The sequence below is a fragment of the Sitophilus oryzae genome, unplaced genomic scaffold (genome assembly GCF_002938485.1).
Source record: "Sitophilus oryzae breed Bouriz unplaced genomic scaffold, Soryzae_2.0 scaffold_1853_pilon_pilon, whole genome shotgun sequence".
Taxonomy (NCBI): Eukaryota; Metazoa; Arthropoda; class Insecta; order Coleoptera; family Curculionidae; genus Sitophilus; species Sitophilus oryzae.
The window spans coordinates 433229-460896 of record NW_022146561.1 but is presented as its reverse complement, the minus strand read 5'-3'; the positions used below and the strand labels follow the sequence as shown (position 1 = coordinate 460896).

At 31.1% G+C, this 27668-nt stretch overlaps 1 protein-coding gene across 4 annotated transcripts in view; it reads left to right on the top strand.

Annotated features, from left to right (window-relative positions):
- The window catches only part of LOC115883258 (synaptic vesicle glycoprotein 2C-like), a 46155-nt gene extending 19557 nt beyond the window's left edge, over positions 1-26598 (top strand). For 2 of the 4 annotated variants that reach the window (XM_030901596.1, XM_030901594.1), the window contains exons 2-11: positions 14076-14282; positions 14983-15145; positions 16290-16468; positions 17282-17466; positions 18839-19020; positions 19079-19235; positions 19408-19522; positions 22347-22506; positions 24509-24636; positions 25473-26598. In XM_030901596.1, coding sequence (XP_030757456.1) covers positions 14198-14282; positions 14983-15145; positions 16290-16468; positions 17282-17466; positions 18839-19020; positions 19079-19235; positions 19408-19522; positions 22347-22506; positions 24509-24636; positions 25473-25528 — 1410 coding nt within the window. In that variant the 5' untranslated portion in view covers positions 14076-14197 and the 3' untranslated portion in view covers positions 25529-26598. Of the gene's footprint in view, positions 1-957; positions 1371-14075; positions 14283-14982; positions 15146-16289; positions 16469-17281; positions 17467-18838; positions 19021-19078; positions 19236-19407; positions 19523-22346; positions 22507-23410; positions 23553-23665; positions 23880-23935; positions 24231-24508; positions 24637-25472 lie in introns of those variants that run through there. The other 2 variants (XR_004050357.1, XM_030901595.1) reach the window with 2 other exon arrangements.
- Positions 26599-27668: the final 1070 nt, after the last annotated feature.

The window sequence follows — 27668 nt, the reverse complement described above, 5'->3', positions numbered from 1 at the left end:
GCAACCACTCACTATACATCCGAAAAAAAATTCGTTTCACATGATGCACTTCTCTCAATTTTTTGGCAAAGTTGGGTTGAAATCTTTTTTTTATGGCTCCAGTTACCAGCAACAACCGCTCTCCTTGTAACTCTGGATACTGTTCCCTTAAACCTTGCTCTAAAGGGTACTCGCGGTTAAAGAGTAATTCTTACACAACACTGTATGGTATCACAAATTGCGACATGTTTATTATCCAGCTAATAAGACAAATCCAACAACAATACTGATAAAGTTTCATATCAAAATTTATCTAAAATCGGTTTTCGGCATCCGCAAAAATGAAGAAAGTAGTTTTAATTTTTTTTCACACTTTTTATCTTTTATTTTAAATTTTTAACACACTTGGCCGAATCTGACGATAAAATTTATAAAATCACTACTTTAACAGTTGCTTTTTTTAGTCAAATTAATCCGAGACCAAAGCTCGGTAAAGCTAGTCTGATTAAAGTAAGAAGTAAAGTAATTTTATTAGAAATAGATTCAAACTAAACTGCACCAAAGGCACGGTATATTTTGGCAAAATGATTTTTACTTTTACTGCCCATGGATAAACTAAACAGTTCCTGGGTAATACCGATTTTTAGGAATTAAAAGAAGGGCTGTAAAATATTACTTGTTTTCGCTTTATTTTTGCGCGTTTCGTATATTAAGAAAATTGCCAAAAAGGAGGTGCTGTAAATTCAAAAGTAGTAATTAAATTAAAAAAGTAATATTATTATATTGTCTTTGAACTAACTTGATGTAAGATGGGATAATTTAAACCCGATTTAACACCCTCTTTTTTGTTTTTTTTTTCCATTGCCGAAACCACTGTGCGCCGCTGTCCGCTAATTAAACAAGCTTGTATTTTCCTTACATCAGCTTGGCCACTACTAACCATTTTATTTATACCAAATTCATTAATATACGCTCGATGTAGCTGGCAGCCGCTGTATTTGTTCAATGCCGTCTATACATTATCGCGTTTTATCGATCCTAGCCATATCGCGGATCTAGTTTAAACTAAAATATTAACAATTAATTGATTGTTGCTTCTCCAATTTATTTAAAATCGTCTTGGCCCGCTCTTTGGCGCGCGCACGTTCTGTTTAAAAATCAATAGCATTCGTGTTATCTTTACGCAAGTTAAGTGACTATAACCTATAAAACAAGCCGAAATATCGGTATTATTTGTTTATTTCTGCAAAGGTGCTCTTGTAGCAACTTGACAAAGGTTATTTTTTGAAGAAATTTGTAAATCGTGAGTGGTTTAAGTGAAAACAGTATGACAATTCATGAAGAAGGAATACAGGATGAGAAAACTCAGGAGAAAGTAAAGTTATATGAAGGTACATTAAGTTAAATATTGTTTAATATATATAATAGGTAAACTAAAAATACAACAATTCTGATTTGTAATCTAAAAAAGTATAAGTAGTTTGGGGATAAAGCCTTACCCAGAAATTAGTGAAATAAATTTCTGGCTTCAATTATCCCTGTATACTTAAAGATTTACAATTATTGGAAATGTCTAAAAAATACAATTCGAAATAATAGTGGTATCAATATAGAAAGCCTAATAATTAGCTTATAAAACAATAAACCTTCCATTTCTAACCACAATCTCTCTTGACAGTTGATAACAACCAAATGCCAAAATGACACTAGTAGCAAATCACAAATTTTGAAGTATAATTAGTAGCAAAAGCTAAAACTTATTAAAGCTTCATTCAGAACCTCCGAATTAGTGGAATAAATTAGTGGTTTCAATTAGCGTAGTAAGGTTGTTCCTCTAATATCAATGTAAGCATTCACAACGTCAAAATTTAGTGGTAGTAATATTCAATTAGTGAAAAAAGTTGTCAGAAAATGTCATTTTGGCCTTTGATTAGTATCATCCATCAAGAGAAATTGTGGTCGGAAATCAAAAGTTTATTGTTTTATAAGCGAAATATTAGGGTTTTTCTATTGATACCACTGACTACCCCAATCTGCTAGGATATTCTGTTAATTTTAATTGTGTTTTTTAGATATTGTGAATGATCGTAAACTAAAAAGTATAAAATGTAATTGAAACCACTAATTCATTTCACTAATTGCGAGGTTCTGAATGAAGCTTAAGCTTAACTTTTCTACCAATCGAAAATTACTAAACAAATAATAATTTTGACGTTTTAAATGCTTACATTGAAATTAGGGGAACAAAATTCTATGCCAATTGAAACCACTAATTTATTCCATTACTTTCGAGGTTTCGAATGAGGATTAATAATAATCTCGCAAATCTCACAATCCACTTCGATTTGGCCTGCTTGAATACATTAAAAATAAAAAAAATTGGTCAAGTGCGAGTCGGACTCGCGCACGAAGGGTTCCGTACCATGCATTATCTATACAACATTAGACACTATATTATTATAAACTTTTTTTCCGATTTAGCTGAAATTTTGAATGCGCGTATAAGTAATTTAAGAAACCAGACCATTCCAAATATTTTTAATTATTATACCTGGAAAACATACTTTAGGCATTCTAACATTTTTAAAGCGTGTTTATAAGATGATATTAAAAAATATGTGTTAATTGCCAGACGCATTCAATGGGATTTAATACTTGCCAGACGCGAATAAAGATTTTAAATGAGCGCGACAAAAAAGTCTTATGAGTGTCTATAAGCGTGAGAAAGATAGTTTATTGAGACCCGTCGGCGTCGGCAGCCGATGCGGCTGACGTAACAGTATTTTGGAGTACTTCAAATTTTCATAAAAACAATTTTTTTTCGGTTTCATTTCAATTATTTGCAGGCTTTTAATTCAAAGATTATTTTGTTGGAATTAAGTTACCATGTACAAATATGTATTTATAAATTAAATATTGGACGTGCATAGTGTAAATAGTTTAGAATAATTACTGCAAATGAATATTTTAGTAACTACTAATTTCGCTACTAACTACTAAATCACAATGGATAAAAAACATTTAAGTTGTGTAGTTTGTAAAAAAGTTACTAGTGACAAAGTTATTGTTTTCGATGAAGGCAGACTACAAAAATGCAAAGAATTTTTAAAAGTGAGCCAACAACATGGTTTAAAATTTAAAGAAGTGGTTTTACCAGAAAACGTAGTCCCGACAAAAGGGTACCATGTACAGTGCTAAAAAAATAAGTATTCTGGAATTTTATTAAAGTAACATTGTTAATCTTTCTAAATAGATTCAAAAGTAAGTAAAAGTGCTTTACTTTTATGCTTAGGCATTAAAATGACTTTTTTATATTGACAATCAGGTCGCAAAAATTAATAATAATATAATAGGTCACAAAAGTATAATAATAATTATACTTTTGTGACGTTTGAAAAAAATATATTTTATATTGTGCTAATTTTTAAATAATTATTCGTCTTTTTATTCTTTCAGATACAAAATACTTAAATTATAAAGTCTTCTTATTGAAAGGATTTCAATCATAAATTTTTATTAAAAAATGTTTCTTTTTATTTATTCAATATTTGTTTGTGTATTGTTTTTTAATTTTTACGACTCCAAAATGCTGTTACGTCAGCCGCATCGGCTGCCGATCGGGTCTCAATAAACTATATTTCTCGCGCTTATAGATACTCATAAGACTTTCTTATCGCGCTCATTTAAAATCTTTATTCGCGTCTGGCAAGTATTAAATCCCATTGAATTCGTCTGGCAATTAACACATATTTTTTAATATCATCTAATAAACACGCTGTAAAAATTTTAGAATGCCTAAAGTATATTTTCCAGGTATAATAATTGCACAGTGCAGCAGTGGCAGGCAGAATGGGAAGTATCACAAAAAGGAAGATGGACATATAAGCTCATCCCAAATATAAATATGTGGATTAAAAGAAAGCATGGAGAGGTAAACTTCTATCTTACTCAAATATTGAGTGGCCACGGAAATTTTGGGAGTAACCTGTGTAAAATTGGAAAGAGGGAAGTCGCGGAATGCCGATACTGTGCTGAACCCAATGATACTCCAGAACACACAATGTTTGCTTGTCCAAGATGTGAACAGGAAAGATGTGAGGTACGCATGACGATTGGTGGCAACATCTCCGCAGATACCTTCTTAAAATCGGTAACAGAAAGAAGAGAAAACTTTGAAGCCATCTCAAAACTGGCCCAAAATATACTAGAGGCAAAATACAGCGAAGAGCAGGGATAATGAAAAAAGGAACAGTCCGGCGCTACTTGAGGAGATGCGTCCAGCGGGTCCAGGTAGACGTGGCAGGAGCAAGGGGTGACGTTTAGTGGGTAGTGTCCTCCAGACAGCTTAAGGAGAGATTGAGTCCCACACTCCGTACGTAAAGGTATTTTACACCTCCAAAAAAAAAAAAAAAAAAAAAAGGTATAATAATTAAACATATTTGGAATTGTCTGGTTACACTTTAAACCCGAAAAAAATATATAGTGTCTGGCACACTTATTTCTAGGTTAAATAGATGCTAAAATTTAAGAATAAACAAATTTCAAGTTGCCTAAAGAATGTTTTTTGGATTTATTTTTTTGCAAATGTTATGGGTTGCGCAGTAGCGAAAACCCACAACCCCCCAGGCAGACTTAGGATTCTGGGTTCACCAGTTAATAAACTATACATTTTTAGTTATTCTAGCTTGCCTAAAATATGCTCTCTAAATATGTCGTCAGCTCTTAGGCTATTAGAGTTCGGCGACTTGATCGGCGACGAGAACGAGAACTCGTCTTTATGCCGCGACTGCTCAGGGGCATTGGGCGATTTCCGAGCGCTCGGAAAGTGCAGTAGCGGCATTATGTTGTTGATGGACCCTTTCTATCAGAGCTCGGCGATGCCCGCATGTGTGGACGGAAAGGCGAAGTCATTGTTTTATATTATTATGTTAAAATAAAATATCAACACAACATAAATATAGAGAGATTAGGTTAATTTATTAATCCTGAAAACGTCGAAAATCTTTAAGAGCTTGTTTATTCAAGATATTTAAAATAATTTAAACAAACACAATCACGATACTAATTTTGAAGCAAATGCGTTAAAAACAAAATTAGATTGTTAATGAATAAAACTAAAATAAATTCACAAAATTCGAACATTGAATTGGTATAAATAAAAAAATGTTTTGTAGTTAATTGAGTAAAATAAAAGTAAATTCTAATGTCAATGTTAAATACGGAAAATATTTGTTTGAATATTGCTTTAATTAACATTTTGTTAATTACAATTCTCTTTCAAATAATTCAGTATTATTTATAGTAACCAGTAATTTTAATATAGCATGTCGACAAGTAAATAAAAAACAAAATTTAAGTGACTAGAGACTAATAATAATATTCTACTTAAAAAAGCAAAATGGTACATTTTTTATGTAATTATATTTTGGTATTTACATCAAATAAATAATACTGCCTTATAAAAAAACGACGTCAAGTTCGAAAATATTTACAGCGATCTTCATATTAGACTTGCATTAATAATGAAAATAATGCGATAATAACTTACTTAAAGAAAATTAACATAAGCTAAGCACAATACATCAAAAAACTAACTCTGACAAAACTAAGTTTATTGCCTTTTCACTGAATACATTAAACGAACATCCGTATGAAATATTAAAAATTCATAATGGTTGTATGTGTAAACAGATACGATTAAGTAGTGAAAAAAGTATTTTGAGGTTGTGGTAGATCAGCATAAAAATGCGTTTACACGAGTCAAGTCAACTGATCAAGTCCGTTTAATGACCGTAAATAATCATGTTAATTGAAACAAATTAATTTCTCATTTGACTACGATGTAACTTTTGGCGTTCAAGTCGTACTTGTAAAATGACGGCTACGAGGGCGGCAAGTAATTGGTCAGAAGAAAATTTTGTTAAGTTTATTAATACTTATAAAATACCGGGTGCGTCTCAAAAGTGGCTCACCCCTATAACTTTTTTATATTTTTTATAAATATAACTTTTTTATATTTTCAGATAAAGAAACGAGATTTGGTATGTTAGTATATGACATAAATTAGGATTGATTGACGTATTCAATTGTTTTTGGTCACTTCCTGTTTCACCGGAAATGACTACAACTTTTGATTAAATGGCACCCTCGGTATTTTTTTACTTTATTCCACAGAAAATGACATTCTGAATAGAATGAAATATCATATGTCAACTTTTGAAATTCTCGCTTAATAAAAAATAGTATTTTAAAATTCAATCTAGAGTGCCATGGGTATGTTAAAAACACTAACTCCTAATCAAGAAGCCTTGGAAAAATAAATTTGATCGTCTAATGTTTTTAGTGTCTTGTCATGGCCAGTTAGAAAATGCCCAAATCGTATTTTTAATCATATCTGATTTTTTTCAAATAGAACGAGGCTGGCTGATTAGCATATTTGGAAAAAGCATTTTTTACGAATAATTTGATGCCACACCCTTGGTATTTCGAGTCAAATTGTCGTTATGAACCGAATGTTACAATATCAAATAAACCATATATGAAAATGTCAAAAGTTGACATATGATATGTCATTCGATTCAGAGTGTCATTTTCTGTCGACTAAAGTAAAAAAATACCGAGGTTGCCATTTAAAAACCAAAAATTGTAGTCAATTCCAGTGAAACCGAAAGTAACCGAAAACAATTGAATACATCAATCTATCACAATTTATGTCATATACTAACATACCAAACATCGTTGTTTTATCTGAAAAAATAAAAAAATTATAGGGGCTGAGCCACTTTTGAGACGTACCCGGTATATTGGCTAACATCCCAAGACGCAACTTCGCCCCAATTTAACCATGTCTATTACGGTTCTCCAGATATCAATGCTCGTACCGGAGCTTGTAGCACCCAGTATAAAGGCACAATATTATATATCACTAATAGACGAAAAATTATTACATTGACTTGTTAATTTAATCAATAGTTATATGTATTCATTCATTTTTTATTCAGAATTTTAAGTGATTTTTTTATAGAAATCACTTAAAAATTCTTAAAACTTGAGAGCTTTGCAGATAAACTGATAAAACTTTAAAAACAAAAGTGTTTTATTTCTAATCTAGTAGAGGAAAACATATTTATAACTCAAGGACTAAAAGATATTAGCATTCATGATTTGTGTAACGAACGATAACAACTTTTGCGAAAATATCCGTTTTTTGATATATTCATAACATTTATTAACAGCCAAAATATGAAAATATGCTTTTATATATAGACACAGAGTTTATACAGGGTGCAATAAATAGTGTAGCCAGTCTTCAGTTAATTGATATTATAGGTGGTGTACGGTGCCCATGCAAATTTTGAATTGTCCAAATATTGGCTCCCCTATTAATTTTACATTTGTAAATAGGTTTTTTAAAGCTGATTTTAAGTAATTGCTTATAATTTTAAATTAAAACTGAACAGGTAGTAAAACTGAACAGGTGCAAAACCAAGCAAATGCCAACATACTTTAAGTTGTCTACCAATGATTTTGTCAAAGTCAAATTGTATTTCCTAAACTAAAATTATAGGCTTTTGCCTGGTTGGTAAATAAGTTTTAAAATACAAAAGTGCATTTCGAGCATACTCAACTGTAGGTAGTATATAACGTAGTAGTTTAAACAGCACAATAAATTGACAAAAGCATAGGTTGAGCTAGAACTTAAAGTATGTTGACATTTGTCTGATTTTGTATTGTTACCTTTTTAGTTTCAATTTAAAAATAGATGCAGTCTTTTTTAAATTAGTTATAAACTGGTTATCAAAAATATTCAAATTTGGCAGGTGTATTCAGCATGCGCAGACTTTTAATAAACGTATTAACACCTTTAAATCAACAGGGGAGCCAATTTTGGACTTTCAAAATTTGCATGGAATTTGCTGTTTCCAAAGCCGATATAAAAATAAAAAAAGTTCCTATGAACATATATGCTTAAAGAATCTTCCTGAGGAAGTCACAGCTCTTGAAAATATTTAAAGACCTTGTACAGCCCTCATTTGATACATATCTTGTAAATTTTTAGAGCTTATCTGGTCTGTAACTACATTGTTTCTTGAATACACCATCTAAATTTCTACTATTTAGCTATCATTTTACTAATACTACAATCGAACTATCGAAATGTTAGCCACTCGATAAGGTAGTATATTATTAAGTTAAAAATAGATAAAAATGGAATAGAATAGATAAAATTTTATCGGCTTGTTCAAAATTGTTCAAATTTGGCATGTGCATTGAGCATACGCAAGTCTTTAAAAACCTATTTGGAGAGTTCAAAATTTGCATGGGATTTTCTATGTTTCAAACAAAGATCCACTACACCCAGTATATGGTTAAATAAGCATGAATATATCCAAACTAAAGAATATAGTTATAACAGTGACAGTTTTTGGTCAGTCATTTTATTTCAAAAACAATGGTTTATCATTTCTGTCAATTGTCTCTCTTTGAACATGCTCATAGATAAAGGAAGTAAATTTAGATTGGGATGTTCGGCTTCCCTCTAAAAGGCATAATTGTTTTGGCTCGTGTACGTTTTACGGGAACTGGCGTTGCTATAGCTGTTGCTAAGAACAACCGCAAACAAGAACAGAAACAATTTTCTCTTGTCAAAGTCAGAATCATCAAAAATTATAAAATCTTTCAAAATTTAAACCACCCGCATTGAAAAAATACAGAAAAATGTTTAAATCGTCCATTTTCAAAGTAGTTATTGCTATCTTTAAGTTTAATTTAAATTTTATTTACTCAAATCTCTGACCATTGTGAAAAGTGGCATTAAAAAAACTTAAGCTGTGTGAACTGTGAACTGCAAAAACCATCGTGGCATAAAGTCGGTTTCCAATGTTCCATAGGTATTTCGTACATGTCCTTATATAAAATAAAATTTTTTATATGCAATACCACTGTGTTTTATTTATAAAATTAAAACAAAAAAATAATAATAAATTTGAATAAATAATATATTTGGCGACGTAATTCTGGAAAAAGCCGAACCGCTCCGAAATTCTCAAAAGCTTTGGGTCGCGACTGTTATAAAATGGCGCAAGAATAGCGCCAAATAGTATTTACATGGTTCTTATGGGCACTTTCAAATCTAAACTTGCTTCATTTATCTATGAACATACTTACATCTAGATTCGAAACACCTCAATCTGGGGAATGGCACAAATAATTTACTTATACAACATTTATCACCGCAGTTTATTTTTGTATAAATACAACGCAAGAATTAATATAACTTTGTATATTTCATTTTTAATAATAATATTTTTTGCGTGTCTGAACATGTCGTTAATATTATAGTACTTAAGGAAACCAAATATATAAATACCACACAAATCAAAGTTTAAAACAAATATACCGTGAGAATTGTTAATGAAATGAAATTATGTCACAATATTCCCAGAGTCAATACAGATAACGAATTTGTTTAAGGAGATAAAAAGTGAATATTATAGAAACACTTGTATTACTACAATTACCACTTATTGACTGATTTTGCAACATAAAACTAGATATGTACATCTTTGATTAAAAAAATTGGGAAGGAAATTTCCATATGCATTATGATGCAATGTATAGATTTGACTTCTCATTGAGGAAATAATAAATTAACCAATCTAACGATAAATCAATGCGTACCGAGTATATTTCAAAAATGTCACTCCATATTTTTTTTTAATTTTTTCAGTTAAACAAACGAGATTTGGTGTATTATTAGTATATGACATAAATCAGGATTTAATGGCGCATTCAGTTAGTTTTGGACACTTTTTGTTTCACCGGAAATGACTACAACTTTTGATTTTTTGACAACTTTAGATTTTACGGTCAGAATAATGACTCCTGAGCATTTTGTTTATTGATTCATATCAACACATGCTTTGATTAATTTTTAAGAGCAAAATGAACTGAACGATTAATTTGAAATTTTTTTAATTATCATTACTTTTTGATGTAATTTTTTAATATGACGAGATGGTTTTGGTGACTATTGTATGCATTGGATACTCAATACTAAATTAAAAAAAAAAGTTAAAGACTAGCGATACACTCCGGGTTTTAATAAACATTAATAACGATAACAGAAGTAACGATATTAAAGAAAACATCTGTAATACTCAAGTATACAAACGGAAGAAAAAAAATTGTAAAACAATACCCTGATACTTTGTATTGCCACCCTTGGCTGCTATAACTGCCTGTATACGTCCGTTCATACTGTCATTGAGGCTGCATATATCATATTGCGTTATGTTTTCCAATTTTGTTTTAAGGACCAAGCGAAGTTCATTTAATGAAGCTGGTACTGCTTTGCGATCTTTAACCCTCCTGCCAAGCATTTGCCAAAAGTCGAACATGATGGGCAATTCATAGTGGTATATAATTCATAATAATCACCAAATCCCTCTTGTCACATTGAAAACAAAAACTTCAAGAACGAAATGATAATTGAAAATTTTGCAAATTGTTGGTGGCAAGCTCATTTCGCTCTTAAAAATTAACCAAGGCATGTATTGATATGATCCAAAAAACAAAATGCTCAGAAGACATGGTTCTGACCGTAAAATTATATTTTAGGAAAATTTACATGCGAAATTATTGCACAGGGTGTTTTAAACTTAGGATAAAAAAACAACCCCTCGATTAACTCTGTATAATATGTCAAATACTAAAGTTTATAAAAAACTGAGTTTACGAATAAAAGGTGATATAATTATATACAGTTGCTGCTAAAAAAAATCGGCTAAAAAGAAAAAAATATAACACTTTAAATTTGACCAAAATTTTCTCCGTTGCGTTTTTTTGCATCTGTGTGTATATCTACAGGGTGGCCTATCGAAAACGTTCCGCAAGGCATAACGGCCAGGGTAATTTTTTTTTTCAGAAAATTCAAAAACACGTCAATTTTGTTTGTGAGGGGGACAACTTTTGCCCCAAAAATTATTGCAAAATCTTCAACCCTCTAAGCAGGGGGGTCAAGGATTACCGCAATGAAAAGGGCTTTCTATTCTTTTTACTTTCCTGCTTCGCTTTTGAAGATCGGTCGAGTCGTTGGGAAAATATGAAGGATTGAAATTTGAAAAGTTTTTTAAACATTTATCAGAGTAAATGATAAGGATAAATTTCTTCGACTAATTTGCTGTTTTTTCTTATTATTTCTAGATGTTTGCAATCGGGTTGCGCAGATTTTCAATGAACGCCATCCTGACAAACACCTTTATGGCAAAATTGTTCGCCAGTTAGTAGCAAAATTTCGCGAAACTGGTTCCGTTATGAATAAAAAGAGGCAGAGGGAAAATCCTGTAGTAAATGAAGCTATGGAGGTATTCGTATTGGGCCAAGTTGCCATGGACAGTATTCTGAGTACAAGAAAGAGCGTACTAAGTACTGAGTACCGGCGGGAATCGTACAAGTTTCCAAAGAATATTAAAAAAACACAAGTTCCACCCTTACAAAATTCAGTTGGTACAAGAACTCAACGAAGACGATTTTGATTTTAGCTTGCAATTTTGTGAAACTATGAGTGAACGAGTGGCGAATGATAATAATTTCCTATTTAATGTGTGTTTTTCGGATCAGTGTACTTTCTGTTTGAACGGTGTAGTTAATCGGCACAACGGTAGGTACTGGGCTGAGGACAACCCCAGGGATTTTCACGAGGTGCACACACAAAACCCTCAGAAATTGAACGTGTGGGCTGGTATTTTTGGAAATTCTATTGTAGGTCAGTTTAACGATATTGAGAAGAACTTCAACGTACAAGTCACAGAACAGCTATCTAGCAACTACCGCACCTGACCGTTCAACGTTGTGGCAAGGGAAAAAATGCGTAAACATCTAGAAATAATAAGAAAAAAACAGCAAATTGGTCGAATTTATCCTTAATTATCATTTACTCTGATAAATGCTTAAATAAACTTTTCAAATTTCAATCCTTCATATTTTCTCAATGGCTCGACCGATTTTCAAAAACGAAGCGGGGAAATATAGAGAATAGCTCTTTTCATTGCGGTGCCACTTGACCCCCCTTTCGATTTGAAAAAAGTTGGGGGATGACACCCCCGCTTAGAGGGTTGAATATTTTGCAATTATTTTTGGGGCAAAAGTTGTCCCCCTCACAAATAAAATTGACGTGTTTTTGGATTTTTTGAAAAAATAAATACCCTGGTCGTTATGCCTTGCGGAACGTTTTCGATGGGCCACCCTGTATGTTATCACTTGAGATATTTATTTTAAATATATCCTGAAACACCCGTGTCGTTGATGTCGACAACTGCTAATTTTAATGCAATTTCCTAGTATATCTATTTCCCTATTATTGTACAACGTGTCCTATTTTTGTTGTCATTGGCAGATATCTCCGTTGTGGTTGAAGATAAAGAATTGTGGATCCGCGAATGTTGGTTACTTTATAGTAAAACTTGCAATCCCGCAATCAAAATTGTGATATGTTTCTTCTGTGAGGCATAAAATAAAATTTATATCGTATCTCTGTTATTTTTCAACACATTAAAAATCGAATAACTGGTTTGTATATAATTTTTGACATAGATTTCAGTGTTTCAGTCAGATTTTTGATATGAATCGTCATTACTTAAACATTGGCTTTAAATGTAATAATTTTAAACTGTAGAAATACCGACTGCATTTCAAAAATTGCTCACCTCTATAACTTTTTTATTTTTTCAGATAAAAAAACGAGATTTGGTATATTAGTATATGACATAAATTAGGATTGATTGAATTATTCAATTGTTTTTGGTCACTTCCTGGTTCACCGGAAATGACTACCACTTTTTATTTTTAAAAGGCACCTTCGGTATATTATTTCTACTTAATACTTTGAATAAGAAGACTAAGGAAGGAGCATATCAAAAATCTTAGGTACACCGCGATGGGCCTCAAATATGGCCGACTTAAATTCCGGTTTATCAGTGTCGTTCTAATTTTATTTAAAAAATGTAAAACTATGATGTAGGGTAGACGTGGGGTAGACTCAATAATTTGTTGTTTTATTTTACGTTGTGAATAAATCTTGGTAGTTATTAATATTGTTATAAAAATATATAATTCTAATAAAAATAGATAAGTTATAATAAGTATTTATTACCACAAACATCCGATACGCTACTGAAGCAGGTAAGTCAAATTGACGTATCTAAATTCTTTGACATCTAATCTTTGACAAGTAATAAATAAAAGCTAAAATGCAAGAAAAATATATAATTTAGTTAATTTAAGTGAATTTCATAAATGATCGGTTTACTACACGTATGTATATTATATAGTCACTTACTAGCGAAAAGTTGTTCCATTATTTCACTCAATTTTTGCCGAGATCTACCGCACGCTACACAACCCACTATTTTAGAGTCATCGATAAATCGCGATAGTGTCACTGTTAATTTAAGTGCTGCCACAATTTCCATCTAGATTTACTACCTTTATACAACTATCAGTAGTAGAATAAATAATAAAATAACATAAAATAAGCTCCGTAAAGACTGACAAATCCACAAAATTTCAAATCAAATTCAAATGTGTCAAATCAATCGTCAAACAGAACTGTCAAGGATCCCCACCCTAGAGTGCTTTTATGGCGCTTTTTCCGCCCACCATGCATGAATACATGGATAGCATTATGCTCCTTCCTTAGTTTTCTTATTCAAAGACTTAATATAATAGAAAATGACACTCTGAATAGAATGACATATCATATGTCAACCCTTGACATTTTCGCATATGGTTTTTTTGAAATTGTAACATGAGGTTCATAACAACAATTTGACTCGAAATACCAAACGTGTGGTATCAAATTATACGTAAAAAAATGCTTTTTCCAAATATGATAATGAGCCACCCTCGTTCCATTTGAAAAAATTGAGATATGACTAAATATACGAGTTGGCCATCTTTTAACCGGCCAGGAAAAGACACTAACTTTAGACGATCAAATCTATTTTTCCAAGGCTCCTTGATTAAAAATTAGTATTTTTAACATAGCCATGGCACTCTAGATTGAAATTTAAGATACGCTTTTTTATTTTTTCTAGCTGACGAAGAACCAGCCGATTTTGAAACGGCCATAACGGCAGCAGGATGGGGTAAATTTCATCTGCTGGTCTATGTGTTGTCTATAACATCAGGATGGTCGTCAAATTTCGAAACAACAACCATGTCGTACGTTTTTCCTGCAGCTGAATGTGATTTAAACCTTAATCTCGAACATAAAGGTCTGCTAAATGCAGCTACGTATATAGGTAAGAATTAAAACATATTATTTTACTATTTTAACATTAATAATTTTAAAATAAAAATTTTCATTTATTTTTCGAATGAGGTAAGTAAAGTCAACGAATTTTGAGTGGCACTGTATATTTTATTGAGTGGTTTATAGCTTTTTTTTTCCTTTTTTAATAAATGCACATTGGTACCATTTTCTTAAATGGTTATTTTTTCCATTAAAAATTAATAATTATTTAATATTAAAATTGGTCCAACGAGAATATCCTTGACAGTGACAGATCATTATGTATAATTTTGGACGTCTTTCAACAGATTGAACTGGTTAACATCTCGTTTGTTATATGATTTATTAGATATGTTTTGATAGTTTTTTGTTGTATTATTCATTAAATAACAGTAATTTAAAATTAGAGAAGCCCTAAAATCAAAAATTAGGCCTTAATTTCCAAGCCGTTTAGTAAATAACTATACTCAGTAATTGCTAATATCTTTGTGGATGGTTCGTTTCTTGTAAAAAAACTGGGTATTGTATCACAGAAACATAAATCTATGTAAAGTAACCAAAAATGTAAAGTACAAAAAGTAGAAAAAAATTACCAATCAAATGTGAGGAATTAAATATCCCAAATGGGGGCTGCAACTACATTTTGATGTTTGATGCTTGATCTCTCTAAAAATATATAGAAAACAAAAACCTATTTGCTAATATTTCAGGTATGATTTCTAGTGGTCTCTTCTGGGGATACTTGTGTGACACGTTAGGAAGAAAGAAACTATTGATAGCAGGTTTCCTATTGGATGGAATATTCGTTATGATATCTGCGATGTCTCAGAATTTCGCCATGCTCATAACGGCGAAGTTCTTTGGTGGTTTTATGTAAGTTCTTCTAATATTATTATTTTAGCTTACGATATTCATATAAATCAATTTTAAATTCCAGTTAATATCCAAAACTTTTTTATGAATTGAATAATGCCATAATAAAAAAATATATTATAACTCAATTTGGGTATTATCACAAACTGTTACATATATAATAATATATAATCAAAATGAATAATCAAACAAAGATATTATTTGTTTCATATTTCATTAAAAGAGATGAAAGAACTTCTATTAATAGGTTAACATTGGCAATTTTTATACCGGGTGCGTCTCAAAAGTGGCTCACCCCTGTAACTTTTTTATTTTTTCAGTTAAAAAACGAGATTTGGTATGTTAGTATATGACATAAATTGGGATTGATTGACATATTCAATTGTATTAGGTCACTTCCTGTTTCACCGGAAATGACTATAACTTTTGATTTTTAAATGGCACCCTCGGTATATTTTTACTTTATTCGATAGAAAATAACACTCTGAGTAGAATGACATATCATATGTCAACTTTTGACATTTTCGCATATTTTTACTTGAAATTATAACTTGCGGTTCGTAACGAAAAGTTGACTCGAAATACCAAGAGTGTGGTGTCAAATTATTCGTAAAAAAATGATTTTTCAAAATATGCTAATGAGCAACCGAAATTTTCCAATTGAAAAAATTGAGATGTGATTAAAAATACGATTTGAGCATTTTCTAACTGGCCAGGACAAGACCTTAAAAACATTAGATGATCCATCATTAATCTTATTTTTCCAAGGCTCCTTGATTAAGAATTAGTATTTTTCACATAACCATGGTACTCTAGATTAAATTTTAAAATAAGATTTTTTATTAAGCGAGAATGTCAAAAGTTGACACATGATATGTCATTCTATTCAGAATGTCATTTTCTCTCGAATAAAGTAAAAAAATACCGAGGCTGCCATTTAAAAATCAAAAGTTGTAGTCATTTCCGGCGAAACAGGAAGTGGCCAAAAATAATTGAATACGTCAATCAATCCTAATTTATGTCATATATCACACCAAATCTGGTTTTTTTATCTGAAAAAATAAAAAAGTTATAGGGGTGAGCCACTTTTGAGACGCACTCGGTATATTACATAAAATCACTGGTTTATCGTTTATTTCTCCAGAATTAATGGTCCATTTTCTGCACTGACTGCATATCTCTCAGAACTGCATTGTGCCAAACAAAGGAGCAGAGTACAAATGATTTTAAGTGTGATATTCAGCTTTGCCTCTTTGGCAATGCCTGCCTTAGCCATATTAGTACTGCCTCTAGGATTTAAATTTGTTGTGACTGAAAATTTTGGTGAGTTTAATAATACTAATGCAAGAATTTAGGATCATCTTTAACACATAATTTATAAAACTTAATATGATAAACAAAATCAATGTATGCACCACAAAACAACAAAGTGTATTCACACATCAAACCACTATCAAAAAACATTCTTTTTGACTTTTATATTTTTTTACTTTATTATAATATACAGCTAATAAATAAAACAACCGAACAGCAGTCTTTGACAAAAGTCTGATGATGGCTGAATAGCCAAAACCGATCACAGATAAAGATTTTTTTGATAGTGGTTTGGACATTGATTTTGTTTATCACATTAAGTTTTATCATGAGTCACTACTTTGTGACCCATATGTTTTTTTTTGCTATTCTACAATTCATGTCTTAATTGATAAAAGGAAAGCCTTTACTACGTAAAAAATACGTGTGACAAAACTTGAAGATGTAAAATCAAGGTGAAACTTGTAAATAAATAACAATTTTGTTATCAAGTTCAATTTTTAAAAGCGAAAGTTGAAATATGAGTTTGCATAGAGAAAACAATAGTTTTCCTTGTTTCTTTTTATCTTTTATTTTCATAGCAGAGTTATTCGCCCTCTATCCTGCTCAACATAAATGTCTTAATTTTAACAATTTTATAGACGTTTTTTATAGTAATTGTTGATCACAGCAATTAAAATCATCCTGTATATTTTACAATGCATCTTATGTATTAGAAATAATAGTAGACATAAAATATAAAATGTTAAAATTTAATTTACTTTTTGTAGTAGATAATGTATTTCTATGTTTTATTCTTCACTAATAATCATTTTATTTCAGTAATCCATGCCTGGAACGTATACTTGTTTATATGCGCAGCTGTGCCTTTAACAAGTGCTGTAGCATTCCTATTTTTACCAGAGAGTCCCAAATTTTTAATGACAACCGGTAGAAATGAAAAGGCGTTGAGGGTTTTTAGAAAAATTTATTCCATGAATACTGGAAAACCAGAGGAAACTTATCCTGTAAGTTACTACTATAGTTTTTAGTTAATCTGGAACAGAATAATCTTCGAAATTACCTATATCTTCAAAAATAGGTAGAGTTGGATAAGTACTTCAAATTAAATTATTTTAAATAAAGCACTACAAAATACAAAATGCCATTTCCTCTTTTCCATTTTAAATCCTTTTAAAAAAAGAGAAAAAATATCCAAATAATTACCGAGATACATTAAATTACCTTAATCTATACTAATATATAAAATCCTTAAGTGACTGACATACTGATTAATCACGATCCTGCCCAAACCTCTCAACGTAAGAAGCTCAATTTTGGCATACAGGTTGATTCTAGGGTGTAGAGGTTCGATAAGAAGGGATTTTTCGAAATTCCAGTTCCAAGTGGGTGAAACCACCCCTCAAATATTATAATATTTTTTATTTAAAAAACGGCCAAGTTTCCGAAAAAAACGCTTAAACACGTATATTTTATTTTCTTTTTTACATATTTTAAGATTTTTAAAAATGTATACAGGGTGTTTCGAAAAAGCTGGTCATTGATTAATCACGATCCTGCTTAAAGCGCTTGACGTAAAAAGCTGATTTTTGGAAAACAGATTGACTTTAGGGTGTAGAGGATCGGTAAGAAGGGATTTTTCGAAACTCGAAATCTAAGGGGGTGAAACTATCCCTCAAATATTAAAATATTTTTTATTTAAAAACCGGTGAGTTTTTCGGAAAAACTCTTAAACACGTATATTTTATTTTGTTGTTTTACATATTTTAAGATTTTTTATAAATTTATTCAGGGTGTTTCATAAAATATGACCATTGAGTAATCACGATTTTGCTTAAACTGTTTGACGTTTAAAGCTGATTTTTGGCAAACGGATTGACTGTGGGGTGTAGAGGTTCGATAAGGAGGGGTTTCTCGAATCTCAAATTCCAAGAGGCGGGTGAAAACGCCCCTCAAATATTACAATATTTGTTATTTAAAAAACGGTTAGTCTTTCGGGAAAACCCTTGGACAAGCATAATTTATTTGTTAAAGTTGAGTAATTTTTTAACCACGATTCTGCTTAAACTGCTTGACGTAAAAAGCTTATTTTTGGCAAACGGATTTTTCGAAAGTCAAATTCCAACGAGATGAAACTACCCATCAAATATTGTTTTTTCTCATGCTGAAATAAATGTGAGCAAATTTTATCCAGTTTGTATGTTAATGGAAATTCTTGCTTTGCTTTATCATCATCATTACAAATGATTAATTCGACGCGAACGAAGTCGCTGGTACACGCTAGTATAACATATATATTCATTTATTACTCTCTAGCTAAAAATAAAATACGCCTTTTTCATATGTTTTTTACTAAGTAACTTCTTTATATATTTGTAGGTGACAGTTCTAGTAAACGAAATCGAACTAAACAAAGGTAAAAATCACGGTAAGATGACTGCCAACCGTACAAAAAAGGAAGCTTTAATCGAAGGATGGTCTCAGGTTAAGCCTCTGTTTCGTCCACCCTACCTCAGTAAAATCCTTTTTGTATGTCTGATTCAGTGCTGTACAATCACCAGGTAATGCATCTATAAACATAGACTTGATAGAACTATTTTTAAAATAATTTTTAATCAGCTTAAATACTCTACGACTATGGTTACCTCAATTGTTCCAAGCGGTCAACGACTATCGACAATTTCATGAAGAATCAGCTCCACTTTGTGAAATGTTGGCTGTTTTTAAGACTAAAAATAAGACTGTAGAAATAGTGAATCCTGGAGAATGTGCAGTGGTAAGTTTCCTTCATTATTAATATTTTTCCCTGATAATTCTTTTCTAAAATGTTATTCTCATAATATTCAATATATATTATAAATTTACTTAATAATCATACTAATCGATGTTAAATTTTATTTCATTTTCACTTATATAAATTTACATGTTACAATTTCTCTCCCATCTAGAATACCAACAATTATTCGGTCTACATCAATTCGATGATAGTTGCAGGTGTTACAATTGTAATATCAATATTGTCGGGGACAGTTATCCAGAAAGTTGGAAAGAAACGTCTATACAGTAAGTTTTATTATATTTCTTATTTATAGCATAACTAAAAATATTAATTTATTTTTATTTCTTCAGTTAGATAAACACATTAGATCTTTTTTAATTAGTATTGACGTATCTTACCGATTTCTTTCTGTAGTTTTGAATTTAATCCTATATAGGGTGGTCCGAACTGTATTTCGGAAACTGTGTGTTTATACAGATAAAAATAAGTAAAAAAGTTGGTATAAATGTATGTCCTAAGATGCTGTAACGTTTTTAGTTCGTTACATGTCTTTGATTATGATATATGATGTCTGGCGTATCATCACCGGATTCGCTATCGTTCAGGCCGGATAATTTGTTTGACGCGCTTGGCGTATTTTTTACGTTCTCTAGTCCACAACCCTGTTATCGTTTGACACAACCCTGTTATCGCTCTGTGGAGGCGCTGTCAACATCGCTTCTGTCAACTCTCTCCGTGCTTAACCTCACTTTGTTTTGTTGCTCTGTTGTATCCCGGCTTTTAGAAATGGCAATTTAAATCTTACTGCAAAATCTGAATCAGCTGCCATTTCGAAGCTACAGGTAAAAATGAGATATTATCTTTTTTGATTCGTTATTATTACTGCGTATTTTTAGGGTAGAGTTTTGGATGTCCCAACCTAACTTGTATTTGTATTTTGCTGGCACGTTGGCGTCCCTTTTCTTTTGTCCTCCAGAATGTCACATGGAAGAAAGGACATGTTCTTTATTATTTAGTGAGCCCTCGGAAGTAATTCGAGGTAGGTTCATTTGTTTATTAGACCTTGTTTGATTTTAAACAAGAGTTTCGTATTTTTAGGGTCTTATGGACGGACTGTGTCCAAGGTTATGGTCCAAGGTTATGGTCCAGGTTACGGACATTATCCAAGGTCCTAGTAGTGTTCCAAGGTACGGGTAGTGTCCCCATATTGCCACAGTATGGATACAGCGTAAGCCCCATGCTGCTTCGCTCCCATTTCTAAGCCTAGTCAGTAGCTGCGGCTGTATTGATTCATGGTGTCCTCATTCTGGTCCCTTTTGTTGTTTTGGCCAAAAGGATCGCCGACAGACAGTACAGAGATATGAGCCCACCTCACGCTGCTACTCTTTGAAACCGGATTGCCTTAAGAACAGCTAAGTGTAGATTTAGGTTCTGGTTTTCAGTCGATTTTCAGTCTTAACTTAACGTACATTTTAAATAATATCGTACAGACTATATTTAGTGGTTAGATTATTAAGAACATTTATGTGAATATAGACATTTATGTGAATAGAGAATATTATTTACATACATAGCTTTACTCGACATATAACCACTATAATAATTATTAAAATTGTACAATGCTATTTACCATCAGGATACATCATGAATGAATATAGTCACTAGTTTTAAGTAATAAACAACTGTGTTTTCTTTCTCTGTTCATGCCTGGCGCCCAATATTTATAATTTCGAGTTATTATTGTTAATTAGTTCTTTCCAGTGAAATACCTTATCCACTACTGCTCTACCAACGAAAAGTTGCCGTTCGCAGTGGTAATGTTTATAAAAAACGCTACAATGCTTAGTTTCGGAGATACAGGGTGTAGAAGTTTCATTCTTATTTCGATTTTTTCCAAATAATTTATGAAGTACAGTTAATATTTGGATGAAAATTGGTATCTGGGAGTTTTTTGAGATGAGAAATTTGATTTTGATGTCAATATGACTCCTACTTGTAGAAGGCACCACCTACATATTTTTTAACTGGTTGCAGTTAATTTTTCGTCCGCTGTATAAAACTACTGAGTAAAAAATATACATTTACTATGTTTTTTACGTAAAAAAGGTCCCTTAGTAAAAATCGCTACAAGCAATGGTTCTCGAGATATTTGGAATCGAAATTATCAATACCCGTCATCATTGACATAAATTAAACATGTTGACTAAATAGTTACTAGACTAAAATCGTAAATTGAAATGTTTTTGTGCCAAACGTTCAACAGGAACAGTTTTATCATCATTTTTTCGATGAAAAATTTATGATTAATTTAAAAAAATAAAAATTTCCCAAATAAATTATTTCAATCAAATAACCATCTACTCAGCGTGTTTATTTTTTTGTGAATAATGACATGTATTGACTATTTCCATTCTAAATATCTTGAGAACAATTGCTCGTAGCCAAGAGACATTTTTTACCAAGAGACATTTTTTACGTAAAAAGTCACGGAAATGTATATTTTTTTCACTTAGTTTTTATACAGGTACGGACGAATAGTTATTACTCTTCAAAACAGTTAAAACACATGCAGGTGGCGCCCCCTACAAATAGAAGTCATATTGACATCAAAATCGAATTTGTCATGTCAAAAAACTCCCAGACACCAATATTCATCCACATATTGACGTTACTTCAGAAATTATTTGGAAAAAATCGAAATAAATATGAAACTTCTACACCATGTGTCTCCGAAACTAAGCATTTTAGGACATACATTTATACGAAGTTTTTTACTTATTTTTATCTGCAGTATATTCTACCGAAGTTTCCGGAATACAGTTCGGACCGCCCTGTATAAAAAGTTAAGGTTACATATAAACACTTAGTTGACTTGATAACAAAATAATAGTGTATAGAATCTTCTTTACTGATACAAAAATAGTTTTAACCTTTGCATTGGATACATATGAGTCAATATGAGTAAATATATATAATATGATTTTAGGAAGCATAGTCTAAGGAAGAGTAGATTATATTGATCAAATCCTTCACATGATAGGATTGGAAGATGAAAAAAATATCTTGTAAATGAATAATATTAATATTACGTAATTTTTTATCTTTCAGTGGCTCTTAGTACAGTGTCTGGTACAGTGGCAATATCACTGTATTTCTCTAGAAGCATGTTCACAACATTGGCTTTTGCTTCACTATTCACCGGAACTGGCACGGTGATGATTAATGCACTTCTGGCTGTTATTGTCGATACATTCCCGACAACTTTACGGTAAGCTGACTGTCTATGCGATAGCTACCCTTTAGCATACAGACCGGACCACCGTAGTAGTAACATAGGCAGAACCGGACGAATTAGCGTATACCCGTCCGCCGGATAAAAAGCAAGCGAAAAAATGCGATAAAATAAAAATAGGTCGATATGTGATAAGAATGTTTCAGAATTTGTATTTATTCGTGTTTTAATAGAAAAAACGAATACGTAGATTTTCGCGACAGTTCTCGTGTTATATTTCTTTTTTAAGTAAAATAATGGATGTTTATGAAGTTCGTGAGAAAATTCAAATTGTAAAATGGTATTTCCAAAATAGGTTGCGAGGCCAATTCCATCTTTATCTACTATATCAAGAGTTATTAATAATTTTGAAACACATGGGTGCGTGTCCCCACAAAAACACAAAGAGCCTGCTGTGTTGATTAATGAAGAACAGGAGTTAAAGCAAGTGTTCGTTTGTGCTACCGCGGATGAAAATCCCACGTTTTCAAGTAATCAAATTGCTGAGGTGGTTGCCCTGCCTACAATGCCCGTATTGTTCAAGAATATTTGAACAATACTTTTCCCAACCGTTTAATTAGTGGATATGGAACTATTTTGTGGTCCGCTATATCACCAAATCTTTCTCCCAATGATTTCTTTTTGTGGGGTTATGTCAAATCCAAAGTGTGTGGTCATAATAGGGCTAATAATTTGGATGAGCTTCAAGTAAAAAAACATTTATAAATAAATTTGTGCATTTTTAGTTTCTTAAAAATGGAGCAGTGTTCTAAAAACCGCATCTTTATATCTCTACTGATAAACGAGAAACCCCTTAATACACACGATAATGGGACACCCTATTGAACAAATTTACCGAGTTTTAGTAACATTTTGAAGTTGGTGTATTTGTCTGTTACAGATTATTATAGGATATGAAACTGGCTACATAGCACCTAATTTACATTTCAAAACTCCTAAAGAAGAAATTAAGTCGCTAATAGACGGTAGGCTTAAAGTAGTTACAGAGAAAACCGCGTTTAAGGATGACAGGGGCTTGGTAGGTAGGTAGAAACATGTCGTAGGTATGATGAAAATGTATTCATTCATAAAAAACTCATAAAACATTAACGTATAATTTATACCAACAGTAACTATTATAAATAAATATATTTAGGAATCAGCAGCTTTGGATTTGGAGGTAGTGACTGCCACATACTCCTCCGACATAATCTTAAGGAGAAAGTAAACCAGGGTAGACCATTTGATAATATACCTAGATTGATTTGTACTAGCGGTAGGACGCCTCTTGCAGTCAGCAATATTCTAAATAGCGTCATAGAAAATAAATTTGATGTAGAGCATATCAGATTGCTACATGATGTTTTTAGGTACATTACATAATTTAATTTATATTATTCTAACTTTCTCTATACAAAATTTACAGATTTTAAAATACCAACAATATTATGAAATAAACTACTTAGCGACAACACGATCAAGTAACACAAGTAAAAACACCACAAGTAAAAATACGAGAGGCTTTCCAAACTATTAGCCCTAATATGTTAGCCAATGTCAGACGGGGATTTTACGACCGCCTAGGCTTCTGTCTAGCACAAGAAGGTGGTCTTTTTGAACACTTGTTATAACTTTTTTTATTTAGAGTAATATTATAGTTTTTTTTGGGTTTAGAGAATTTATTTATTTTTAGTTTTGGCTTGTAAACACACTCAAATAATAAATATTTAAGTATTTTTATTTTAAATGTTACCTTAAGTGAAGGTAAAAACTTAAAATGAAAATAATAAATACTCGGCACTCGCGTCATATTCCTAGTCTGTCACGACCAACCCGTCCAAGCACAACTGCAACTGCGTACTGCCTGACCAGCCGACTAGCCGGCAGTGACTCTCGAGTACGAACGCAAAACGGGTAAACGTAAATTCGTCCGGCAACTTGCCTGGTCTTCTCTGTATATTTATATCAATAATCAATTATTACTGATTACTAATTTTAGAACAATGACGGTATCGATGGCTATGATGATAGGACGGATGGGTGCAGCCTCAGGAAATTTAATATATCCTCTCTTGTTAGAAGCCGGATGTGCACCTCCATTCTTTTTTGTAGGCTTCATGAGTTTAGGTAAGTTAAAGAGGCAATGTCAAAATTGAAGAATAATCATTGGCGTAGCTAGGTTTTGATTTAGGGTGGAGCAACTCTTTATGCTGATAAGAAAGACAATGTAAATTTTAGAATAGAAGTTTAATAAAATATGGTTTAACAAAGATGTTATGGGCTTTAAATACATCCAGTGTGATCCGAATTGTATTCGGACTCTTCGATAAAGAACAAAATAAAAATAAGTAGAAAAAGTAAAGTTCGTATAAATTTATGTCCTAAAACGCCTCGTTCTTCTTCTAGTCTTCTAGTCTATACCTCCATAAAACTACCATGTGAAAAAGTATACATTTTTGTATTTTTTTACGTAAAAAATATCTATTGGTAAAAATTGTTACGAGCAACTGTTCTCAAGATATTTAGAATAGAAATAGTCAATACATGTCATTATTGACAAAAAATAAACATGTTTAGTAGATAGTTATTTGATTGAAATGATAAATTTGGAAACTTTTTATTTTTTAAATTAATCATAAATTTTTTTCTTGGAAAACATGAAAACTTTTGGCACAAAAACATTTCAAATTTATTATTTCAATTTAATAACTATTTAGTCATACATTTATACGAACTGTTTTAGTTATTTTTATCTGCAGAATATGCTGCCAAAGTTTCCCGAATACAATTTGGACCACCCTGTATATCTACTAATTTTGTTTTCAGATGGTATTTGTATATTTTTTTTTTCAATGTTAAAATATTTTAAATTTCACAACTTTAAAATCATTAACTTAAGAATTAGAATAGTTAGACTAAATATTTATCGTGTAAAGGGTACTCTAATAGTTATGTTTTTACAGGTTGTGCTGTACTATCAATATTCCTGCCAAATACCGAAAGGAAACCTCTTCAGTAAAATCACCAAAGCGAGGGGTGTCCCACTAACTGTTGGAATTACATGTACATTTCCTTGGCAGTCGTGTTATCAGTGGATCATAATTTTATGGCAGACATAGGCAGTCTTCTTTGCAGTCGCTTGGAGTAAAATGATATTTTGGCAGTACATGTACATTTTTAACCCAAGTGAGACAGCTCTCGCATCAAACATACCTAGTATGCTAAGCTATACAGATCCTAAGCTATACAGATATGTGCCAGATATACAGATCAGGGTAATACAACTGAGATTCTTAATTTGTTTGAAAATACTAGAACGTGATAAAAGATGTAATAAATGTTTTTTTTGTACTACCATTAACATACTATAAATTAAATTGTTGTACGAGGTTTTCAATATGAGGATTTTCTTATCACGTAAACGCTGAATTTACATAAAAATTTTACTTTTACGCTTACACTGTACAGAAAAAATGGAAGTCTAAGAAATCATCTCACTGATGCAAGGATGGTAGTTTCAAGGAAGTCGTGATAGTATTAAGAGATCTTACATTATTCTATCAGTATAAATCTCAAAAAATCTTTTTAAACAATTATTATGTTAAAAATAAAAAAAAAATTGGAAATTGACCTAGAAGAAGTTTCTAATTTAAAGTAATAATGAAGATATGTTTTATCTACAAATTTTAAAAAATATTTTCGGTGTGATATTTTCTTAATTTATCAAATTTACAATTTATAAATTACATTTTATACTTAATTATTACTTTAAATTTTCAGGAAAAAAGTAAAAATATTTTATATAAACAGATTCTTTACTGTCTGTTTATGTATAATAAGAAATAGTATATCTACTTAAATAAATAATTGGGGCTATTATACAAGAATTGAAAAACAAATATTTTATTAAAGAGATTCATAGTATAGATGTTACGGACAATGATGTAAAACTGGCCTTTAAGACGTTATTACGTAAAAAAAGTTCTTTTGGTAAAAATCGCTACGAGTAATTTTGAATCGAAATCATCAATACCTGTCATCATTGACATAATTTAAACATATACAGGGTTGTTCACCACATACGACACGGAGTATTGTAGCTAAACGATTATATTTTTACAAATTTCAAGTTTTAGGTTCGATGAAGGACTATTAGAGGTACAATTTAAAAATAATTTACAAGATACAGAATATCCCAAATAAGTAAAAAATATCAAAGTTGTATTTTTTTAAATGGAACACCCTGTATATTATTATATTTTTAGTTTCTACGATTAAAATAAAGGTAAATTTGATTATGGTTTATTACACTTAAACCTTACCGTTTTTGAAATATTTTCAATTTTGTGAAATTGCAGTAAAAATTTTAAGGCTTCATTTCTCCAAGGGTATCAAAGTTTTTAATACTAAATATTTACTGAAGTTTATTTATTGATCAGTTATTGTGTTGCAATAATAAAAATAATATTACCTTATACAGAGTGTCTAAAAATTTATTTTAAATAATTTATAGCTTTAAACGCCAATAACTTGTTTAATTTAAATGGAATGCCCTGTATATTTTAGGAGAATCAGATGCACAATTTAATTGTCTATCAAATTGTATTACACCATTTTTACCTATCCCTTCAAGTTTTCGTAGAAAATGCATTTTCTTATAATTTAGACCTCATTCATCAATATATCCATGGAATATTGACATTTTATTATTGACACCCATGGAATATTGACATCATATATTGACATTCTAGTAACATTATCGTTTTGCTAAAAACAATAATGTTGTATGCAAAAAGAATACTCTTTAAATCTTTATAAAGAGTATACCATTAATTAAATATAGCACCATTATTTCCGCCCATATACTAATTAATTACATACTTAATTGTATTCGTTAATAAATTATTCTAAATAAATGTGGATTTGAGTCAGAAATCAATATAATAATAAGTTATCAAAATTAAAGTCTCTATTGTTATAAATAAGCATTTATTAAAAAATGAAATATCATTTTTAAGGTGTTACTTTTTATCACACTGTCTAATACCCATACAAAATTCAGTTTTTTAGTATTTGGAACAATTATTATTAATCAATGCAGTCAGTTAATGTAGTTTGAATACTGGAATCATATTAATTGGTCCTCTTTAACAAATATT